Source organism: Vulpes lagopus, chromosome 5, assembly GCF_018345385.1.
Source record: "Vulpes lagopus strain Blue_001 chromosome 5, ASM1834538v1, whole genome shotgun sequence".
Taxonomy (NCBI): Eukaryota; Metazoa; Chordata; class Mammalia; order Carnivora; family Canidae; genus Vulpes; species Vulpes lagopus.
In genome coordinates, this window is record NC_054828.1 from 38,924,910 (window position 1) to 38,948,641 (window position 23,732).

At 34.4% G+C, this 23,732-nt stretch overlaps 1 protein-coding gene across 1 annotated transcript in view; it reads right to left on the reverse strand.

Moving 5' to 3' along the window:
* The window catches only part of PSME4 (proteasome activator subunit 4), a 107,433-nt gene that overhangs the window by 39,889 nt on the left and 43,812 nt on the right, over window positions 1–23,732 (reverse strand). Inside the window, exons 9-24 of the mRNA XM_041755079.1 lie at window positions 22,496–22,588; window positions 21,688–21,953; window positions 18,705–18,891; window positions 17,844–17,933; window positions 17,041–17,105; window positions 16,428–16,578; window positions 14,932–15,030; window positions 14,658–14,727; window positions 14,118–14,185; window positions 12,640–12,855; window positions 11,794–11,951; window positions 10,314–10,409; window positions 3,064–3,119; window positions 1,461–1,517; window positions 1,202–1,257; window positions 1,012–1,110 (exon numbers count right to left, since the gene is read on the reverse strand). Coding sequence (XP_041611013.1) covers window positions 1,012–1,110; window positions 1,202–1,257; window positions 1,461–1,517; window positions 3,064–3,119; window positions 10,314–10,409; window positions 11,794–11,951; window positions 12,640–12,855; window positions 14,118–14,185; window positions 14,658–14,727; window positions 14,932–15,030; window positions 16,428–16,578; window positions 17,041–17,105; window positions 17,844–17,933; window positions 18,705–18,891; window positions 21,688–21,953; window positions 22,496–22,588 — 1,827 coding nt within the window. The remainder of the gene's footprint in view (window positions 1–1,011; window positions 1,111–1,201; window positions 1,258–1,460; window positions 1,518–3,063; window positions 3,120–10,313; window positions 10,410–11,793; window positions 11,952–12,639; window positions 12,856–14,117; window positions 14,186–14,657; window positions 14,728–14,931; window positions 15,031–16,427; window positions 16,579–17,040; window positions 17,106–17,843; window positions 17,934–18,704; window positions 18,892–21,687; window positions 21,954–22,495; window positions 22,589–23,732) is intronic.

A 23,732-nucleotide genomic window follows, 5' to 3' on the forward strand; every position in this document is an offset into this window, starting at 1 on the left:
ACTGCCTTGGGAGAAAACTGTAAACAACCTAGGGGCACCTGTCTGGCTTAGCTGGAAGAGCATGTGAGAGCATGTCATTCATTCATTCATTCATTCATTCATTCATTCATTCATTCATTTATGAGAGACAGAGAGAGAGAGAGAGAGAGAGAGAGGCAGAGACACAGGCAGAGGGAGAAGCAGGCTCCCTGCAGGGAGCCCGACACGGGAGTCGATTCCGGGCCCCCAGGATCATACCCTGGGCTGAAGGCAGTGCTAAACCGCTAAGCCACCCAGGCTGCCCAAGCATGTGGCTCTTGATCTCAGTTCCAGTCTCACACTGGGAATAGAGATTACTTAAATAAATAAACTTAAAAAAAAAAAAAAACAACCCAAAACTATAAATGACCTAGTTGTCTCCTGCCATTTCTGTCCTGTAGCCACCATTTCCTAACGCATGCCATGTTTTATGTCTCCCTGTCCTTTCACATGCCATTCCCTCTGTCTAAAATACACAGTGATTTTTGCTTAAACAATAAATTTCCACAATCTTTTTAACTCAACTTCAATAAAAGTCTCCTACAGAAAAACACTGCTATCAACATCAAATGGCTGGCTTAAGTATCCTTTCTTCCTTGCTCCTGAGAAACTTGTACTGACCTCTCCTGAACACAGGATAATACAAAACATATTTTTCTGAGACCTCCATAGAATGAGATGCTTTAAATCTATGCCTGTGGACAATTCCTCTTATCCCTTATCCCCTCAAGTTCTTACAAGGCAGCCTTCCATATTATTACACTTCATATTTCCAATGAGAGTTCAGAGAGTCTCCTGGAAACTCAAAGAAGAGTCTGTATGAGGAAAATATTTTTTTCAGGATTTTTTTGATTATACCAAGATAGAATATTTTAAAATCGATTTCTACTTACAGGGAAACTTCCTCTGTATGCTGAATATCGCTAAATCAAGTGGCTTTATCAATATTATACACTTTAAAAAAATTAATTCAGTTTTTAGGCGAAAACTGACCCGATTTTCCATTGATTTCTTTACTAGGTTAAAGCTTTTCCAACGAGAGTCAAACTCATGCTTGTGAGATCCTTGGAACTGCAAAAGGTCTCCAATAATCTGTCAGAAAATTTCAAATTTTTTATTTACAAGCCATCATGTCAAACCTAGTCACATTAATAATCATGCAACTATTAAAGGATAATTGTACCTTTATGATAAGAAACAAAGACTTGGTATCATCTTCTGAATTGTTAAGTATGTGGTCTATAATAGAAGAAAAAGGATTTTGGTTAAAATATTCTGAATTACTACAGGACTCTTGATAAATCAGGAATCTATTAGTTAAGGAAAAAACTACTGCCTGATATTCTATTTAGAATTTAAATGAAGTTACATAAAAGCACATATGCTATAAAATTCCTAAATAGTTATTAGCAAAAGTAAGTTAAATGCATATGTGTACTTACTAAGAAGCTTCCTTATGACCCTAGCAATTGCTTCTCGGTGGTTCTCTCTGGATAGATCTATTTTTCAAAAAATGAGACAGGGCATTTAGATACAATGAATGCTCCCCCGACTGTTCAAGCTTATTTCAACAGTTTACGTCAAGAATAAATAATGTATCCAGGAAAAAAACCAAATGAGTCTGCCTTTTTCATAGTTGGGAGTATGAATGAATTAAAATAATGATGCAGAGTAAATTTGAAAACCTTTACATTTACGAAAATCTGCTTATAAAACTACTTGGGTAGGCAAGGAAGAGGGAGAAAAAAAAATCTTTGCCAATATTTCAAAGGCTCTATTCACTAATTAGAGATCATAAGTGCACAGAATTCCTTAATTGGTTATGGGTGACCCAAATCAAGCAAACAAAATTTACACTTTAGGAGTTAATTCCACTCTTAATCCAACAAGTAATGTGCTAAATTTCTATTAATGTTAGGCTCAGAACATTAAATTAACACAGTGTTTTAAATATTTATATGAAATTTAATCCACTATGATAGGGAGACACAAACACAGAATAAAGGTTATAATATCCCCACATTCTCATCAAGTATAATGTATCAGTTCTAAAACAATGCTAAACATAAATGAACATGATGATAATATGAAAATCTGCCTCTGCATTCAGAAAGCATACAAATATTTATTTACCAAAAAACCCCCAAAACAAAAAAAAAAATTTATTTACCTGGTCCAATTTCTGTCTTTTATTAGCTATTCTTTAAGTAATTTTCCAGTTTCTCCAGGAAATGCAAAGATAGCTATTGTGTAATTAACTAATATTCATTTTATATATAAAATGAGACTAGGAGAATTCTAAGTATATACTGTTCCATTTCAACTTTTTAAAAATTTTATTTTAATTCTATCAACAATTAACATATGGTGTATTATTTGTTTCAGAGGTAGAGTCCAATGATTCATCAGTTGCATATAACAGCCAGGGCTCATTAAATCACCTGCCCTCCACCTTAATGCCTATCACCCAGTTACCCTATCCCCGACCCCTACAGCCCTCCCACGGCTCCCCACTAGCAATCCTGTTTGTTTCCTATAGTTAAGAAAGTTTTGCCTCCCTTCTGATTTCGTCTTACTTTATTTTTCCCTCCCTCCCTATGATTCTGTTTCTTAAATTTCATGAGTGATAGAACTGTCTTTCTCTGATTGACTTATTTTGCTTAGCAATAACACCCTCTAGTTCCATCCACATCATTGCAAATTGTAAGATTTCATTTTTGTGATAGCTGGGTAATATTCCACACCCGCCCCCCAATCTTTATCCATTCATCTGTCAATGGACATCTGGGCTCTTCCCATATTTTGGCTAGTTTGGATATTGCTGCTATAAATATTGGGGTGCATGTGCCCCTTTGAATCACTGTTTGTATCCTTTGGATAAGTACCCAGTATTGCAATTGCCGGGTTGTAAGGTAGCTCTACTTTTAACTGTTTGAGGTACCCCCTTCCTGTTTTCCAGAGTAGCTGTATTAACTCTTTTTTAAGTTAATTTTAGTTCAGTTTAAACTGTCCATAAAATTTTTATTCAGATTAGAATTTACATACCATATTCAAGTCCAGTATATAACTTTGTCTCTTCCAAGGACACCATACTTGGTACCCTGTATAAAAACAAGAGTGCTTGTATTTATTAATAATACCAATAAAAATGATTAAAGGGAAAAGTGTCATTGCTAGAATGTTTAAATCAAAACAAAGATGATGCTCTTTTAAACAAACAGATTTCTCATCTTCAATATTCCAAAACTGTTTACTCTGTCCTTCTGAAGAGTAATGCTATCTGTCCCAGTAAGGACAGTATTATTCATCTTAAACAAAATGCTAATTAAATTTAGTTACTTTATGGGGGAAAATTCACCACCCAAATAAACATAATAATAATATTCAATATTCAAGTGTAAAAGCTTAAACCCAATGATAAGCATTTATATATACATTTATGCAAAGAAAAGTCATCTTTATAATAGTATAAGAAAGGTTAAAACTAGACACCAAAAATTCAAGTCAAATTTTATTATAGAATACATAGCAGACAAACTTCTTAAATAATTATCATCCTTCCTCTTAAAACCACTCAAATTGATCTCTCCTAACACCTGCAGTAAAATGCCATTAACTTCTTTTGGAAGACAATTAAATATAAAACCACTGCATTTCCCAATTAAAGATCTGCCACAAAGAATTATGTTAATAGAACCAGACTCAGCTAGTTAAACTTATTAAACAATTAAGTCACTTTTAAGGTATGTAAGAACAGATTTTACTAGGGAATACGAACCTTTATATCTGAAATCTAAATTTTCTTCCATGAAAAATACAACTTTCAACATTTAAAAATGCATATCAATTCAACAACTTTTTATTAAAAAAAGGATAGTACTTTCTAAGAGGAAAAACAGGCACAAATGCCAAGGAAACATGGGATAAGCTTATCCAATAAAAAGCTAATTATTATAGATAGAAATTTTATAGTGATTACTCATCACTCATGAACTACACAGCATTTGTAATGAAGAAAAAACTATTTTTAAATCAACATACCCCCACCTATATTGTACTTTTTAAGTTGAATTAAGCAAGTTATCTCTATCTTAATGTGTGGTAGTTATGAATTCTTGGATTCATCTAAATGGGTAATAATATTAAGATTACTAAACTGCCAATTATTTAACTATGTTCCTCACCATAATCTAGGGCCTAGGATGGCAACGATAGTGTCTCATGTTTCAAACCAAGCCTAAAGAGTATAAACAAAGAATGGTTATATTTTATAATATAAAATAGTAATTTGCTTTTCAGAGACTTTGAAGTTCTAATTCAAATTCATAAAATTTGGTTTTCATTCTATAAAGCTTCTGCCTTTGGCAACATCTTGCAAACTTGAGCACTCTGTACAATTGTATATGATTAAATAAATAATATATATATGTATCCAGAATCTAGTCAGTTAAAAACAAAATCAGATTCCGGGGTGCCTGGGTCGGTTAAGTATCTGTCTTCGGCTCAGGTCATGATCCTGTTGCCGCCTGCCACTCCCCCTGCTTGTGCTCTCTATGTCAAATAAATAAATAAAATCTTGTTAAAAAAAAAAAATCAGATTCTTTTACAACAATGAACTTCAAGGATCCAACATCTCTACTGATATTAGATTTCACCACCAAAGAGAAAGACTGCTCAAACAGTAACAAGCACAAAGCGTAAGACTTTTTTACTCCCACCCATTCATCCTTCCCTCCCTGTTAATACCACAGGAAAATTCTTGCCATGAATTATCATATGAGAGTTGATATCTTCTCGCTGCTGCTACAAATATCAGTAGTTATGTAAAGTAAGAATACTATTGTACCCTACCCAGTCTGTACCTAATTCCAAATAATACTGAACCAAGCATGCATTTTAGTCAAGTCATAAAATTGTTCTTACACGACATAATAACGCAACTGCTATAGTAAACTATTTTGAACTTTTAATACACACACACACACACACACACACAACCGTAGCTATCAAAAAAAAGATTAATTGGGAATTTGAAATGTTTTGCTTGTATGCATTTCTGACTCTAGTAACAGCAAAATTAATAACACTAACTTTAATGACACTTAAAAACAAGCCTCATCTAAGAGCCCTGATGCTAATTTTTAAAATTCATGTCACTCTGAATTGCTTACCTACCAGAAAATCTGAAGAAATATTATTGCTGATTTACAAGTGTTTTAAAATATCTCAACCTAACTGGGATTTTGAAGTATTAAGAAGTACATTTAAATAAACTCAGCTTAGGCTTTCCTTTTGGAACCTGAATTAAAACAGATCTTTCATATCTCAAGTGTATAAGGCATCTGGTTAGACACGTATTTCAGCTTTATTTGTTCTTAGCTGTCACAAAATCCTTTTATGTTTATTTATCTAAGATTCAGTTTTAATAGTTCCTTTCTTCTCTAACAAATTAATTCAACTCTGGTTGGACTGACAAGTTTTACGTGAAATGTTTCTCAGCGAGCGTTAAATACGTATTTATACTATTTCCTCTGGTCTTCAGAAGAATAATTTTCTAAAAGAAATCTCTATCCATCACCCAAATAAGACTTTATCATTATATCTTTTTGTGGCCACACTAAGTATACAAGTGCTGCCCTGGTCTTTGATACTTAAAACTGCTCAACACTTTTAATTATGCACATAATCTTAACTGAACATATTTAAAGTGCCATCAACAGTTACAGATGTGCGTTCTGATTTAAAGCTATAGTAGAAATATATAGAATTTAAATCAAATACCATCACTGCCCCACCCCAAGAGAAATTCATTTTTCTCATTCACTGGTGCATTTTACAAATAGTAATAATTTGACCTCTGGAACTAAATAAAATTCTGACAATTCCTACACAATATATTTTTTAAAATATCACTTATACAATAATAATGTTAAATCAGCTTCAAAGCTTCAAAGCACCAGACAGCACCTGGCCACCTAATTTATAACAAATTTTGTTCAATGTTTGTGCCACCAAAAAAAAAAAAAAAAAAGACCTAGAAGTTTTCAACAGCTATGTTATTTGTACCACTAGATGGCAATCTTCTCCAGATTTGATTAGAGCAGAACTAAGAAAATAATCACTGGTGGGAGAGAAAGGATGGTGAAAAGGGAAGAAATGACTAATAACAAAAATAAAATATACAATGCAAATCCATTATGCAAACGAAGGCTAGGTGAACTGTCATGAAACAAGTGCAAACAATACTTCTCGTCCATAGGTGGAGAAATACTTCTTGTCTACTCTTCCCAATCATCCCCCCACCCCAAGAAAGCAAACATAAAAGGTATAAAACCAAGCCACTAATACTAACAGATTTTGTTTTCTATTCAAGGTTAAAAGTGTTTCACAAGAAACAATTGGCCTATTTCTGTGTTGTTATCCAATTCGATCCTAGGCATCAATAATAGCTATAAACACAAATGAAAAGCTAACTCTTTCTCTACCATGTGAACAAAAGGTTGCTAGGTTTAAAATTAACTCTGAGCATAAGAACTATTTCCATGTCTGACACACAAGCTTTTAAAAATCAATGAAAACAGTCAGAAGGTGAAATAAGGAGAAAACAGGGTTACTCACCGTGGAGTAGTAACTGTTTCCTTTTCTGTGTGCAGCTCCCCCAGCAGAGCTGGGTAGTTTCCTGGAGGTGCCAAGAGAGGTTAGCTAGCCCTGCCCCTCATCGCAGAACAACACATCCTTTCACATATTAATGAAATGGTCTCAAGTCTTAGACCTTAACTATGAAGTTTTCTTTGCCCGAGAAGTTAGTAAAAGCTGAGATCCTTAGAATGATTTAACTAAGAATGGCTTAACAGATCTATCAGAGGAAAGGGGGCACAAAGTCAAGAAGAAATATCGGAGATGAAAAATGATGACTCCTCTACCTTGAGTAACCCTGTTTGTATAGATGTTAGTTTTCTGCACCCTGTGATAGCTGTTAGACCTAGAAGATTATAAAGAGTGGACTGCAAAAGGAGAAATTAAGGACGATTTCAGGATTAAAGGCAAGTGTCCAAAATTCCTGTGTGACCCTGCAAAGACATAATCCAACTTCCACATCTATAAAGGTAGAACTAGGAGTATAAACTATACCATGCATATTTCTATTCAATCATTAACTAAAGGTTCCAACAGCAAAATAGGTTCCATTTTAAAATTCATTCAGCAACCTTGGTATCTGACAAAACTGCCAAAAATTCAAATTGTACTAAAGAAATTTACACCTAGTTACACTCAAGGGTCCCTGTTTTACCCATCCTTTGAAATGGTAAAATTTATAATATATACAACAAGATACTTAGTAATCCTATATTGCCAAAGGCCAAAAAAAGTACAATGAAGATACCATTAGGTTTATCATGTACTTTATACTTAGGACAATCAACTCATCTAAGTTTTTATATTTTTTCAGTCTCTAATACAATGCACAGAAAATTGGTTTTCACATTTAGTAGCCATTTACTTAAACAATGGGATTCTAAGACTATGCCATATATTCTCTTAGGAACTAAGTCAGATTTTCTTACAGGAAAACTGTAAGAACTGAACCAAGTTTCCAGTCTCATTATTCCAATTTTCCAGAAGACAAATACTACTAACATGTGCAAGGCAAACTTAATAATGAAAGATCTGACCAAAAAAATTAAGCAGCTAGAATGTTTTTACCTCACTGAGATTTATCTAAGAAAAATAGAAGACTAATTTTAAAGAAAACTAAGCAGCTATGTGCTTCCAAAAACTGGTCTAGTATTTCAGAAAATATATAATTTCCCACAATATCACAGCCAAATTATTATTAACAAGAGTGACTTCCTCAGGCACCTTCGGCATTACACTAACTAATGCACTTGTCACAATTCTGTTTCCTTTTCTCCCCCGCCCAGTATATTTTATTTCTTATGGAGACCTGCTTCTAATAACCTCCAAGAATTATGCTACAGATATTCTTTCTTCACACTAGGAGGTATGATTTATTATCACAGAACAATGACAACATCAATTGAAATTATTTGATTAATTTTTTTTTAAGTTTTATTTAAGTAATCTCTACACCCACATGGGGCTCGAACTCACAACCCAAAGGATCAAGAGTCGCAGGTTCCTCTGATTAAGCCAGCCAAGTGCCTATGATTAGTTTTACCAAATCAATTTACATTTAGAAATTTTTAACAATTATAAACCTATATTAGAATAAGCACTTCCAAAATTTAAAAAAGCTAACTTTATTTTATACTTTAGTGAGAACTAATTTGCTATTTGCACAAAATTAAAATGTAAAAGGTCATACATTGTCAAAATAAGTTAAAATTTCAGATGAAGGAGATACCAGTTAGAAATTGGCTTTAAAAGAAAGGATTCTGGTAAGAATTATTTAGAAGTCCAGGAAAGATTTTATAAACACCCTCTTTGGCAATTCAAAGGCAAAGGGCTGCTCATTAATCTTTGATTCTACTTTGTAAAATTATCCCTGCCTAAATGTAACTAGTCAGAGTCCTAAAAATGTGTATTGTTCAATGATTAAGACAATTGAAGTTTTTGTTCTTATTCTATTTCATTATTATGTATTATTAAATATATCAGAAAATAGTTCATATTCATACATTTAAGTTATTAAATTATATAAATACTATATATGTTTATATTGAATACAATTTTGTGTTACTTCATTGTATCTTATTATATTAAATTTTCACTCTGAAAGTGAAAATTCTGAAATGTAAAACTTTCAGTCTAAATTATCTTTCCTTCTCAAGTTTTCTGGGAAAAACCTATTAAGGAAACTCAGGATCAAATTTAAAGTTTATAATGTTTAGTAATATAGGCAAACAGTCTACTCATTTTTATTCCACAGAATTCATAAAGTGTTTATAATATGGTATTCTATTCCTTATTGAAAATGCATTTCATTATTTACAAACCTAACTGGTTTTATCATAACCAGATATACAGAACTTTGGTCTTGATGCGCATTTATTATAAAAGTGATAAAGACCTCACTTCAATTCACTATTAAAGTGCACATGGCATAAACATATTCATACTGAAATGAACTGCAACAGAAACCTCTCAGTCTCCTGAGTGGACCCTTCAGTGGTGCATCCTAAGGATCACTCAATACTAAAAATCCTCTAATCATATATACAAAAGATACATGCTTTTGCTCTTAATTTGTTATATTAAGTTACCGTATTTCTTACTGTCAATATGTTCAAGCAGAGCTAAATTTACTGATGAAATAAGTCTGTTATGTACGAAATCGGTTTTTAGCATGCCATAAGAGTTCAATTCTTACCATTATTACACACTATTAAGATCATCAGGAAAATCAAAACCATTTCTATAAGTCTCTCAATTTTTTTAATGTTTAAAATCAATCTCTCTTAAAACGAACTGTTGTAAAACTGCCCCTAAATCAAACTATAATACTGATGAAAACCTAAAGTGCTTTCAAAGAACTCAGCAAATTCCTAGACAAACTTAAAACAGATTTCCTTACCTGAGAGGACCCTACTTCTCCCTCTCAAATCTAACGAGCAATCTAAAGTTCAATGCCTAGAAACAGTTTTTAGAGTGAAATAAGTAGGAATCATGACAAAGTATGACTCCAAACAATGATCATACAAAATATGGGAAAGACAAGCAAGCCACATTTTAAAACCACTCCTTGAAATTTCTAAGATTTTTGTTGCAAATCAACAAATAATTCTTCCCTTTGTGTTTTCTGAGGGGGCAGGGATTACTTACTCGTTTTTCCGTGATTTTTCATGAACATGCTCAGCAATGAGATATTTGATGTTGAGAGAAAATGATCTAAGGTGGTATATTGAAACTAGATCCGAAAATAGCATCTAACTAACTAAAAAATGAGCTAAGGTTACATATTGCTGATTTCATTTAAACTCAGTTTTTTCAACTTAAATGACTGTACTAACAATGGACTAAATCAAGGCATTCATTCAAAATAGTGACAGTCTGAAAGCACTTAAATTCATAAAAGCAACTTAGTAGAATCTAAAAGCTCAAAATAACACTTGAAATTATCCTATCCTGGTACCATACGGAAATCTGATTAAAGCCTTCAAGTATATAGGCCTAAATTCTGTCTCAGGTATTTTTGGTCTAACAATGACAAAAAGGTTAAAGTGATACAGAAAAAACAACAATAACAAAACCAGTGACTCATTATGTGACTAAGACTTAATATATATGCCAAATGGCAAAACAGCAAAATATGTAAAGTAGTTATTTTTACTTACAAGTTAGTAACCGGCTCTCCTTTCAATGGAGGTAGGAGATTTCCTGAGCCAATCAAACAGTTGTGCACTATAGTCAGACTCTGTAGAACATCATCTCTGAAAAGGATAAAAGGTATTTTGTATTTTAGAAGACTCCAAATCCCTGTATAACAAAAGGTCTTGGAGAGTCTAGGGTGAAGTATAAGAACCTTAAATGGGGATATATAAAATTAAGGCCAAGGGACTCTGGGTGGCTCAGTGTTTAAGCATCTGCCATTGGCTTAGGGTGTGATCCTGGAGTCCTGGGATCGAGTCCCTCATTGGGCTCCCTGCATGGAGCCTGCTTCTCCCTCTGCCTACATCTCTGCCTCTCTGTGTCTCTCATGAATAAATCAATAAAATCTTAAAAAAAAAAAAAAGGCTAAGAAGTGGCAAATGTCTTCACTTTACCCACTTAAAAATACGTTATTAAACAGGCTCTAAATAACCAGAAATAATACCAACTGATTGCCCTTTGTGAATCAATTCTGAACGTAATCACCTATGTACCCAAACATTACTACCATTAACAAAAACAGAAAATAGTACTACAGAAGCTCTTCCAGCACTGTCCATCTTTTTAAAAATGGACTAGCTAATACATTTACTCCAAAAAGTAGTTCAGACATCATCAATCATACTTCTTTCTTCCTCCAACCCCATTCCTACTGAATTTGCTTATAAAATTTCCTGGTATTTCACACACAGTAATTTTCTTACTATTATTTAAGGAACTTCCAAAGATTCAAACTATAAAAGTTTAAGGATCTTAAATAACTATGTTTTGTTAAAGCCTCTTAGGAAAGAAAAAAATCTCAGAGATAATTCACTAGGTAACATAATGTCAATAACATGAATTACAAAAACAAAAAAAACAAAAACAACAAAAAAACAAAAACAAAAACAAAAAACCCCACCCAAAATCTAATCTAAATCTAGAAAAACAAGCATTTCCTTTTTTTTTTTTTTAAAGATTTTATTTATTTATTCATGAGAGACACACACAGAGAGAGAAAGACAGACACAGGCAGAGGGAGAAGCAGGCTCCAGGCAGGGAGTCCGATGTGGGACTCGATCCCGGGACTCCAGGATCACGCCCTGGGCCGAAGGCAGGCACTAAAACGCTGAGCAACCCAGAGATCCCAAAACAAGCATTTCCATACACTTCCCAAAAGATGCACAAGTGAAATTACTAAGCGAATCACAAAAACCAGACTAGAAAAAAAAAAAAGAGCTTTTCTATTTAAAAGGTTTAAATATTAAAAAAAAAAAAGGTTTAAATATTATGACAAAATCTGTATTATAAATTGTATTAAATTGTTTTTTAATTATATGTATGGCAGACATAAGGACCCACTGAAAATGAATATATCAGATATGTCACAGAGAAAGGGAAAGGCATCATATGTTTTTCTCAGTCTGCAACCATATTAATACTATGTGATTCTAAAAGAAAACTAACCTAGACATTTCAAGTTCTCCATCACCACAGTGCTGGAGTTTGATGAGCTCAGGCTGAAGAAAAGAGTCCAATAGATAGAAGGCAAAAGCCACTTCTTCTGAAGAAGGAACATGCCACTGGATGCCTAGATTCCACAAGTCCCCTGGTTTACCCCAGTCCTAGAAAAGAACAGCATTTGTTCATCAAGTTGAGAAGTGGAAAACAGAATATATACACCTAACTTAAAAGGTCTTCCAGAAAGGAGTGCCCAGGTGGCTCAGTTGGTTGTGCTCTCTGAGGGCTGAAATCGAGGCCATGTCGGGTTTTCATGCTGGGCTGGAGCCAGCTTAAGATGGTCTCTATGTCCTCCCCCACCCCTTTTCTCTCTCTCTCTCTCTCAAGAAAAAAAAGGTCTTCCAGGAAATATGTAAGTAACCCAAACCTCAGGTAGCAAATAAAGCAATAAAAAAGGGCATAAAAACTTATTACCCCTTCGTTATCACTCCAGAAAAAGGTCTCCCTGAAGAGCTACTCAAATAGGAGTTTCCTCTAAGAGTAAGAGTAAGCTTATATAAGGCTACTAAGTTCCCCCAAAATAAAATTGCATGAAATTATATGGAATATACAAGTAATATATATAGCCTATCAACCCACTTCATACACAAACAGAAAATAAAAAAAAACCTTAGGCTGCTTTAGCACTATGTTACACTTCCCAAGTTTAAAACATTCCAAGGATAATTTAATAATCTACTTTAAAAATAAAGAGGTGACACCTTCGTACACAACATGAAAAAAACCCCACTCTGGATCCTTAGAAAAATAACCCAGTATGTACTTGAATTCTTAATTATTGAAAATGCTTGCCTTGATAGGAAAGTATTCAGAAGGAGGCTTGTCAAAGCCACCTGGCACACTGCAGTACTCTGTAGGGTAGATAAGTGTAGTAGAACGAAGGAGGTGATGCAAAAGGTTACAAGACAGAGTGTAACCCTGCTTACAGGTTAGATGTAGGGTTCTTTGGAGAATCTTTACAAGCTGCTCCCTATAAAGAAGCAACTTCTTCCCATCCACTCGAGTAATCTAAAAGAGGAAGAAAAAGTAGAAGATATTTTGGAAAAAAAGATTAAGAATCAATAATTAATGCAATGGATAATGTTTAGCTACTGAAGTAGCCTAAAATAATGAGAGTGTTTCTTAAAATGACTTTCATTTTAGATTTGTCATTTTAAGTATATCCTTACAATTTTTTTTTTTTTTAAGATCAAAGTGCATTCTCTGAATTCAGGCTCTCCTGTGCCATAGCACCGTCCTTTTCAAAGAGTCTATCTCTTCAAAGAGACAAAACTTAATTGGGGTTCTCTGCTGGTGACTTAACTCATACAGGAAAATCAAGTTTGACTGATAGCCAAATTTAGAATGGAGAGACACAGGAAAAAAAGGAACTGCCAAATCTGATAAAATTTTCAATTAATGAATTATGAATATCAGAATTATTATAAAAAGTATAGCACTGCAAATGAAACTATCAACAATTACCACACTCTCTCGATAACAAGAAAATGCCATTATGTGACTTTTTGTAGTGATATCAAGAAATTTCTAAAACTTAAGACGTTTTAGTCTGAGGGCATCTGGCTGGCTCAGTCAGTAGCGTGTGCAACTCTTCATCTTGGGGTTCACGCCCCACACAGGGTATAGAGATCACTTAAATCAATCAATCAATCAATCAATCTATGGGGCACTGCGTGGCTCAGTCAGTTAAACGTCTGCTTGATATCAGCTCAGGTCTTGATCTCAGGGTGGTGAGTTCAAGCTCTGTACTAGGCATGGAACCTACTTAAAAACAGCAACAACAAAACACACACGAGGCACTTGGGTGGCACAGTTAAACTGAGCCTTTAGCTCAGGTCATGATCCCATAGTCCTGGGATTGGCAGCACTGGGCTCCCTACTTCTCCCTCTCCCCTCTGTAGCTACCCGTTTGTGCTCTCTCTCAAATAAATAATAAACAAAAATCTTCAAAAAAACAAACTAGACTTTTCATATTTTTCAAAATCAATTTAGGGGATCCCTGAGTGGCTCAGCGGTGTAGTGCCTGCCTTCCGCCCGGGGCGTGATCTTGGAGCCCTGGGATCGTGTCCCGCATTGGGCTCCCTGCATGGAGTCTGCTTCTCCCTCTGCCTGTGTTTCTGCCTCTCTCTCCCTCTCTGTGTCTCATGAATAAATAAATAATATCTTTAAAAATAAATAAATAAAAGTCAATTTAGAAAAAAAGAAGGTAAATAAATTTTAAAACCAAGTCAACATTTCACAGTAATATTTATTACAAAAATTTACAATACCTCAGACAAAAGTTGAAGATTCCACAGCAACTCTTTATCTAGCTCTTCTTCATTTAATACATCATCATCTAAAAATGGCAAAATAGTATCAGGGAAAAATAACTATGCATCCAACTAAATGAATGATTTTTTAGTATCCGTCTTTAGTATATATACCTCTTATAGGCTGAGAAAAGTCTCTTTTTGAGAGACTTTTCATTTCTTTTTCATGAAGCTAAACTTGCTCCAGAGGAAGTGAAAACTCAATTTTCAAGAAAATAAGCACATCCAATCAGGACACTTGCTCCTTCACATCTCACAAATTGATTAATACTCTTTAAGACAAATGCTCCATGGTTCTTGCATATATGAAAATAGTAATTTAACAAAGTAAAATTTCTAAGCTGTCACCTGGATGATACCGTAATTTAAGCAATCTCTGCCCAAACTACAAAATTAAAATACTGCAAAGCTTATAGAATCTATTTATCATCAGAGTTGTAGTAACAAAAAACATTTTTTTACCTAAAATTATAAGTAAAGAATAATTTTATGACTTACTCATTGTAAGCTGAGTTATAACACTGCAGCAGTGAGGAACGAATAACTTCAAAGACTCCTCTGGGCAGCACTGAAAACATATTTGTATCAGTAAGTCTTTTGGAAGGCCATGAATATTCAATAGTTACAAAGCATATTTTTCACAGGCAAGTAAGGGTTACTACTGAAAGAACAATGTATTTTAAGTACATAACAAGCATGTCTAAAATAATTAACCATATAAATCTGTTGGTTACTGCTTCATTAATTCATCAGTTCAAAAAACCAAACTCACCTTTACAGCAGCACGGCACATGTCTGCCACCATGCGGCCTGCTACTCTTGTTTCAAATATATGTGAAATAGAAAAATTAAAAACCTTCTGAAGGGCCACCTGTTAAGATATGTAAGAAATGTAAATGCCTTATCAGTATTTTTAAGAACCTTAAACACCTTCTGAAACACAGAAGAAAATGAGACTCAAACTATAAAAACAAACAAGTAGGAAATTCCTAACCATTTAAATTTTATAAAGATTTGCTTATTATTGGCTACATCAAGATCTATGAATAATCTTTACACAAGACCTAATGTGAACAAAGCATTTTAGGCACAAGATTTTATTTGCTACAGAAACATTAAACACAAAACTGCAGCTGCTAGAAGCAAATGCAAATTATCTTGTTGGTTAATCCAATATAACAAAGGGGAAGTTTTGGGATTACCTGATGTTTAGACTTTGTCATTCTGACAACTACAAACTATAAACATTTACCTCTACTCTAAAATATCTGAAGCAGTCTAATTTTACAATCATGTCACAGAATTTCAACTTAATTGCTAAATGAAAGAATGAGCTCTAGACTTTTATAATTTTCAGGATCAATTAATCCATAGCTCCTTTCAAAAGATTTTGGCTAAAGAAGATTATTTATGTTCATTTCTTTATATTAACATAATCTCAGAAAATATTTCATGCAGCTGTAAAGGAATTTAGCTTTTAATCAGGATCAACATACTGAATAGTCATAATCTCAGATGAAGGGAGAAGAAACAGAAATGGAAGTAAAGTCTGGTCTTAAGACTACACTGTATGTAAGAGACATCTACCAATAAAGTTGCTAGTGAGCACTGAATTAGCAAATATGGAATCACTCTTCCTAGGGGAAATACAGGATTAAGTTATTACAAGTCTCTGCTTCCATTATCATGAACTGATTAAATTATATGAATTTGTTTTTTATGTATTTAATATATATTGTTGATTCAGTAACACTGAACTCAGCCAAGAGCACTATAACTCATGCCTGAACAAAGATTATCTACAACGTGTTATTTTCTGGGAGGCACATCACAGTTTTCTTATACTTAAGACACTAAACAGTACTGTGGCACTACTCTTGTGGGCCATTTTCAACAGCAAAATCTCAACAAAAAGCATACCATGTGGAAAACCTGGCAGTAAATAGACACAAGAGTGTGTTTTCTTTAGAGCTGAAACAAGGCAGAGCGTGTAACCTCAGTCGGAAACATGCACAACTCACATTTTTTGCCACATTTACACATCTTCACAAGAGCACTGTGAGTACTGATTTGGGAATTACAAATAAATTTTAGCAAGCAAATGGATTTGCAAATATGAAATTTGCGAGTATAATGAAAACCAATTCACATTTTAGTATGAAACAAAGGATAAATGGTATAATACCTAGTGTAAATTAAAGTTCAATTTTTAAAACAACAAAAAAAAACAAGACAGGAATTTAATTTTTGCAGCAACGGGACTCTTACCATAAATATTTCTTTGGAACATTGTGTGAGGATTGTACTAAACGTAGAAGACAGACCTAATTCAACCAAACTCTCCAAGTGAGTCATTTTCTCAGTTTCCGTCTCTTCTCTTGTTTGCTCCAATGTGCTACTTTCTATAAGTCCAAAACATCTAAATAATCCAAAAAAAGTGTAAGTTTAGCAACTACAAACTAGCTTAATGTATTCAATGATGATTATGTAAGTCTCCATTGTCATGCCTATTCTTTTTTTTTTTTTTTTTTTTTTTTTTTTATTTATGATAGTCTACAGAGAGAGAGAGAGAGGCAGAGACATAGGCAGAGGGTGAAGCAGGCTCCATGCACCGGGAGCCTGATGTGGGATTCGATCCCGGGTCTCCAGAATCGCGCCCTGGGCCAAAGGCAGGCGCCAAACCGCTGCGCCACCCAGGGATCCCTGTCATGCCTATTCAAATGGTAACTATTCAATTTGTGCATGGCTCACTATCAGTTGTCCTCTTGAAACTTCAGATGTTCGGTCCCAGACAGTGGTTATGGACAGGTTGCAAGTAGAGATAACAGATAGTCATCTCTTTGAATGTCTAATAAAGGGCGGGTCTGGAGAACATACTCACCTATCCATAAATTGTAAGACGAAATCCTCAAATTCAGCTGTGGCTGAACAAAGTTCTCGTTCTACCTGTGATATTTCAATGCGGAGAAAAATTTAAAATAGCCTTTGAATTTTTCTTGGAACTACTAAAACTCAATTATGGCCCACAAAGTAGATTTTATGCTACATTAATATACTGACAATAGTGAGAAATAGTACCATGGCCGCTTATCATTTTGGGGTAACTCAATCTACTACTTTCTGGAACCAAAATAAGAAGTAATTAACATATTTTATAAGGGTCCAAAACAGAAGTCAAACAGCCATCTTTATCAACTAGTTTTCAAGCTTCTGGTAATATGTACACAGGATTCTCTCCTACTACTGTGAACATCCAAATGTCAAGCAGAAACATGCTTCCAATAAAGAACACAGTTCTAAGAGAACCAGTCAATAATGAAGAAAATGTCTGTTTATCAGATGTCAATCCCCTCAGCAAATTCTCCTAAGCTAAAAAAAACAACCAAACAAACAAAAAAAACCCCAACACAATCTCTGCTTATCAAAAAATTAAAAGTGACAAAAAATGGAAATACATCTCTAGATATCAGTTGTTTACAAAAATAACCTATTTTTGACCTATGCCCTTTGGTGGGTATCTCCTAGACTATCTTACCAAAGACCTGGTCCTCCATATAGATCATTTTAGTCACAAAATAGTAATTTTAAAGTACTAGTATTTAAACTGTCAAATATGACTATGAATTTACAGTAAGAGTTATAATCCAGTTAATCAATTAGCTTTAAAGCAGAAAGCATTCTTACTTCTGTGAGGTCATTTCTTTCTTGTAGTACAGATGAACAATCTACTAAAGGCACCAGAGTGGAAAATGTTGCTATAAACTGGAATGTGATCTGTGGGAAGATGTAAAAAATTAACATTAATTATGTAATTATAGTTCAAAAATACAAGTATACCAAGAGGTACAATAAAATACCCAAATAAATTATCTTGAGGGAAATCCCACAATAGTTTTTCTGGAAATTTTTCACTTAGAACTGAACATTTTAAGGCTCCTCACAGTTGAGTAGCTATTACTTTAGTAATGAAATTATACTAAATATTTATCTTCATAGTCATTTACTAGGTTTAAGCACAATGTTCTCCAACCTTTTGTCAATGAAAAGTTACTTTGCCCCCCACCTAAAAATGCAACTTTACCTGATGATAAATAGAAAATGCTGAAGCAAAAGTTAGAGATTGGGAAAAGTGGGAGGGTGAGCAACATTTTAAGGAGACGTGTATAAAACAGGACCTGACATTTTGCAACTAGCAGCTTTTATCATGCTCCCTGTCACCAGTGTAGATGGAGGAAAGTCCAAATGATCATATACTAAGATTTTCAATGTCTCTGCTCAAGGAAAATAGTAAATATACAATGAGCCTTAAAAATATCTTATGACTACTCAATGTATGCAGGTTATGGCAAATTACTTATAAAGGATGACATATGGGTCAACCAGCCATCCGCAGATCTAAACTTGGGCATCTACAGATATAACCCTTTTACCATTAACAAATTTTACACTGACCTATGTTCTAAAGAATATCTGAACGAAACTTAAAAAGATGTCTATTCACACAATTAGAACTCAGACATAAAACAGAATAATAAATATGCTTACCATGCATTTACTAAAGTCATTTGGATCCACCCCAGGCAATGCTCTCATCAACAGAGGTAGCATGTGTGTTGGACCTTCAGGAAACCATTTGCCCCCTGATACCAAACTGCGGGCTACTCCAATTACACAACTTAAAGTAGCTGTGAGCTGGTGAGGTTCTGTTAAAGTCTCTAGTGCAGGATACGTTCTACAGTGTGAAAACAGAATTAAAAAAAAAAAGTTTCATCACAGGTAAACATGCACAATACATTAAATCTACCAAACTCATAAACTGCATGTTGGCCATATGGCTGGTAGCTAGTAGAATATTTTGAGTAAATATCTGCTCTCAAATTTAACAGAATCACACACATAAAGGAAAGGTACATGTTTCCCCAACCTCCTGCCACCTCACCACCTTTCTCTACACAAATTCCACAGTGAAAAAGAACATAAGCTGGCAGACTTTGCATTAATTTCAGCCATCTGAATCCACTTCAACATTCCAATAGGACTGAATCTAATCTAATAATCAGTGATTATTAGAATTTAGGAACAAGTCAAAACTACCCTATTCATCCTTTTATTTAAAAAACAATCTTTACTAAAATGATGACATTTCTCCCATTTTATACCTTTAATAAGACGGGTGTATTAAATTGGAAATCAGCTCTAAAAACATATGAGGAGATAACTGAAATTAGAGTGAATAAACGAGGGAGAATAATACAAATACAACCTTTGATCAACAAGTAAAATACAAGCCAAGAACATTCACTCTTTGATACAGTGATATGTTTTCTAAGAATCTATCCTGTTGCACGTGGGGTGGGTAGGGGAATCTAAAATGCAGTAATTTTACATTTCTTTTATGCAGAAAAAGTAAATAAGGGAAATTTCATTATAAGTAGAAAAAAAAGCAATTATAATCAGAGTAAAAAAATAACCAAGCCTATGCTTTAGAAGATGAAGAAAGCAACCCAGCTCTTTAATAGAGGCTGTCCTTAGGAAATATAAAAGTCAGTACCTAAAATTTATTTTCTACCTTTTTACTTTTTAAAGGACTTTTGCTTTTGAGAGTGAGCGAGTGCAAATGAGTGTGAGTGCACGCACAGCGAAGGGGGAGGGAGGGAGAAGGAGAGAGAGGGGGGTGGGGGGAGAGAGAGAAAGAATTTTTTAAAAAAGATTTTATTTATTTATTCATGAGAAATACCGAGAAAGGCAGAGACATAGGCAGAGGAAGCCTGACGTGGGACTTGATATGGACCCGAGGATCACAACCTGAGACACTTAACCATTGAGCCACCTAGGTACTCTGAGAGAGAGACAGAGACAGAAAGAGAGAGAGAGAGAGAGTAAGAGAGAGAGAGAGAGAGAGAGAAAATATCCTAAGCAGGCTCCCCAACCAAGCTCGAAGCCCAAGGCAGGGCTTTGATCTCATGATCCTGAGATCATGACCTGAGTTGGACTTTTAACAAACTGAGCCAACCTGGCACCACAAAGGACTTTTGCTCTTCTAAAAGAAAAACCTTTAAGAATATTTCTCTGTCCAAGCATATATCACTCAATATGTTATTAATCTGTCCAAAAATTGAAAACTTAAAAAAAATGAATAATTTTACTTGTATTTATTTTTTGAATTTTATTTTAAATTCAATTAGTTAACATATAATGTATTATTAGTTTCAGAGATAGAGTTCAGCAATTCATCATTTACTTGTATTTGTAAGCTTTATTCCTTCTACTAAAATATGTATCTCTCTATTCGTAATTCATCAGCTGGAAAACATAAAATAAGGCAAAAGAAGGGAAAGCCAGGAAATAACCCAAACACTACAATCTTGGAAATTTTAATTATGCAAGTAGCTGAAGTCCCTCCACAGAGGCAAGTCTCTCCTAACAAGAAACATCAAGGGACCTGCCACTGAACTGTGAGCTGCTGCTACCACATGGAAGCCAAAGAGCAAAGGACACTGGGGGAACGTTGAGACAGTAGCAACAGCCTAACTTTCCCATCCCATTTCCTAACTAAGTTCTATGTGCTAGCAGAGCTTGGCAACTCAAATTTATAAATAATGGAGCCCCACTTTGGTCAAGATCTTTAACACAATATCTGACTCTAAGCAAATGTGCCCAATTCTATTTCAATTATAAGTCAGAAAACAGGCTGTCACTTGCTTCCTGTCACTAAGGATCTTGGACCCTTAGTTATGGAGCTCAAACTGTTAGACTCTACTGGGCCTGAGAAACTAATATTCTTCCATTTTTGAGGAAGACATTAAAAGAGAAATCATAAAGCTCAAGTCCAGGCAGCAGAGGAATTAAAATAAAGCTTAAGTAATATTATATAAGCACAGAAGGCCTATACTGTGACAGTAATTAGGCAAAGGGAAAACTATTTTTACTATTTTAACATATGAAACAAAATGAATGCAAAAAAATCCACACTGTGGAAATAATACACATAAAATTATACAGTATATGAAAATAATCAAGACAGTCAATTTTTTTTTCTGTATCATTGATTGATTCAAAGAAATAAAAGAAATCCAAAAACACTTTTCAGTACTTAGTGACACACACTGATGTAAAATAAGCCAGGGCTTAATTAATTAGTTTATTAATTTTTTTTAAAGATCTTATTTTTAAGTAATCTTTACATTCAACAAGGGGCTCAAACTCACAACCCCGAGATCAAGAGTCACATTCTTCACCAACTGAGCCTGTTAGTCGCCCTTTAATTTATGAGCAAAAATGTGCCAATAATCCAAAAATACTTTATCCATTCCGCATCGATATTTTTTCTCTAGTAAACCTTTATCAAGTTACCAATCATTAGGTTAAAATGCCTTGCTTCCCCTAAAGGAACAGGAATAAGCACTGAGAAAGCAAAACAGAAGCCACAAAGGAAAGCCAAGCAGAAAAGAATAATAGAGGGAAGACATAACCAGAACAGCTGTAGCCACAGCTGAGGCTTCAACCAAACATGTAAAGCTACGCTTACCTTTCAAGTACAGGGGGTATTACTAACTCAGGTCTCATGAGTGCAAGATTCTGCAGAGCCTGGGCCGCTTCTAAACTACCAGTTTTGCTAAACATAGCCAAGAGGACAGGTTGAATAATGCATCGTACAAAGTCTGTAACATCTTGATCAGTAAGCTTATGGCTATCAGGCACAGGAGTTAACCAAGAAGGCTTCTTGTATCTTTCACGATGTAATCTTCTAACAACACTGTTTGGCAACCGCTGAAGTAGTTTCATTAACTTGTTCTGGGAATACAGAAGCAGAAAGTCCAAGGTAGGTTCTATTTCCCATACAGATATTTATGGTTCTTTTCTACCCTCCAGATAAAGATTCTTAAAATAGCAGCTCTTACAATCTATTACAAAGACCTGCATGGCATAACTAGATAGAATAAAATGCTATTATCAATTAATTATTGATGATAAAAATGTGTTTCAGATGTCAATTTTAATTTTTCACACTAGATGAATCTTCTATTACATGAGAAACCATTTTAACCAGGCATTATGGGAAAAAAAAAGACCCAAAACAAACAAAACCCACAACTGACATTCCTTTTGCCAGAATGTGACATTTTGTCATCAGTTACTAGACCAGTATTATCTTCATTTATTTTTACGTTCTATGAACATGGTAACTTAATTTGATCTTAATCACCTATATAGAGCCAACATTTATATGAAAGACAGAAAATGTATTACAGGTTTTACACAATAGAGCAATGTAAACTGTGTGACCATATCTTTAAAAAATTCCAAACCCTACAATGAAAAATGAACACACTCACCAGCCAGCGCCCATTATTTGAGGGATGATAAAAAGACGTGATGCTGTTAAATAAACCAGCCAAGTGTTTTTGCACTAGCTTACTTGGTCCACCCTATTCAAATAAAAGAACAAAAATATTAGTAACCACAGTACACTGGAAAACTGAAAGGACTGACAGGCCCAAGCTTATATATACCTTTCTAACATGGTACACATCCATTTTGCTGACAAAAACCAATTCTACCTCTATGTAAGAGTCAAAAACATTCCCCAGTGAACTTCCTACAATCTTCTATGCAAAACACTCTACTAAAAATACGGGCAACTTACTGAAACCAAATTAGATCACTGAAAGATCTTTTTCAATTTTGGGTATCAGCATTATTTTACTCTTCTGCAGTGAAATAACTTTTGTCACTAAGACTTCTCTTAAAAAAAACAAGAGTGGTAACACCAGGCATAAAAAGCATTCCTTAAAGGATTCAAGAAGTCAATTTCTTTTTTTTTTTTTTAAGATTTTATTTATTTATTCATGAGAGACACAGAGAGAGGCAGAGTCATAGGAAGAGGGAAGAGAAGCAGGCTCCTTGCAAAGAGTCCAAAGCAGGACTTAATCTCGGGATTCCAGGATCACGCCCTGAGCCAAAGGCAGACGCTAAACCGCTGAGCCACCCAGGCATCCCCAAGAAGTCAATTTCTTATTGCAGGAAATGAAGAAGTGATATTTACACAAATGCATTCAAACATTCTATTATTCCTAAATGTTTCAAATGAGTAAATCTGTTATATTTGACCACATCCACATTTTGATTCAAAAGAAAAATATTTTTTTCTTAATCTATTACCAAAACAAATACACCAAACAACAATATGGGGGAAAAAATGAGGAAAAAAGTCAGCTTGCATCTTACCAAGTTTGACAGCCCTAGAAATAAAGAACTACAATTTGGTTTTAATTTATTTTTTAAAATTTTATTTATTTATTTAAGAGACCGAGAAAAGTGAGAACACACGCAGGGAGCCTGACGCAGGGTTCAATCTCAGGACCCTGAGATCATGACCTGAGTCAAAGGCAGACATTTAAGTGACTAAGCCACTCAAGTGCCTCTATAATTTGGTTTTAAGACCTTCTCTCTCTCTCTCTCTCTCTTTTAAAGATTTTATTTATTTATTCATGTGAGACACAGAGAGAGGGAGGCAGAGACACAGGCAGAGGGAGAAACAGGCTCCATGCAGGGAACCTGACATGGGACTTG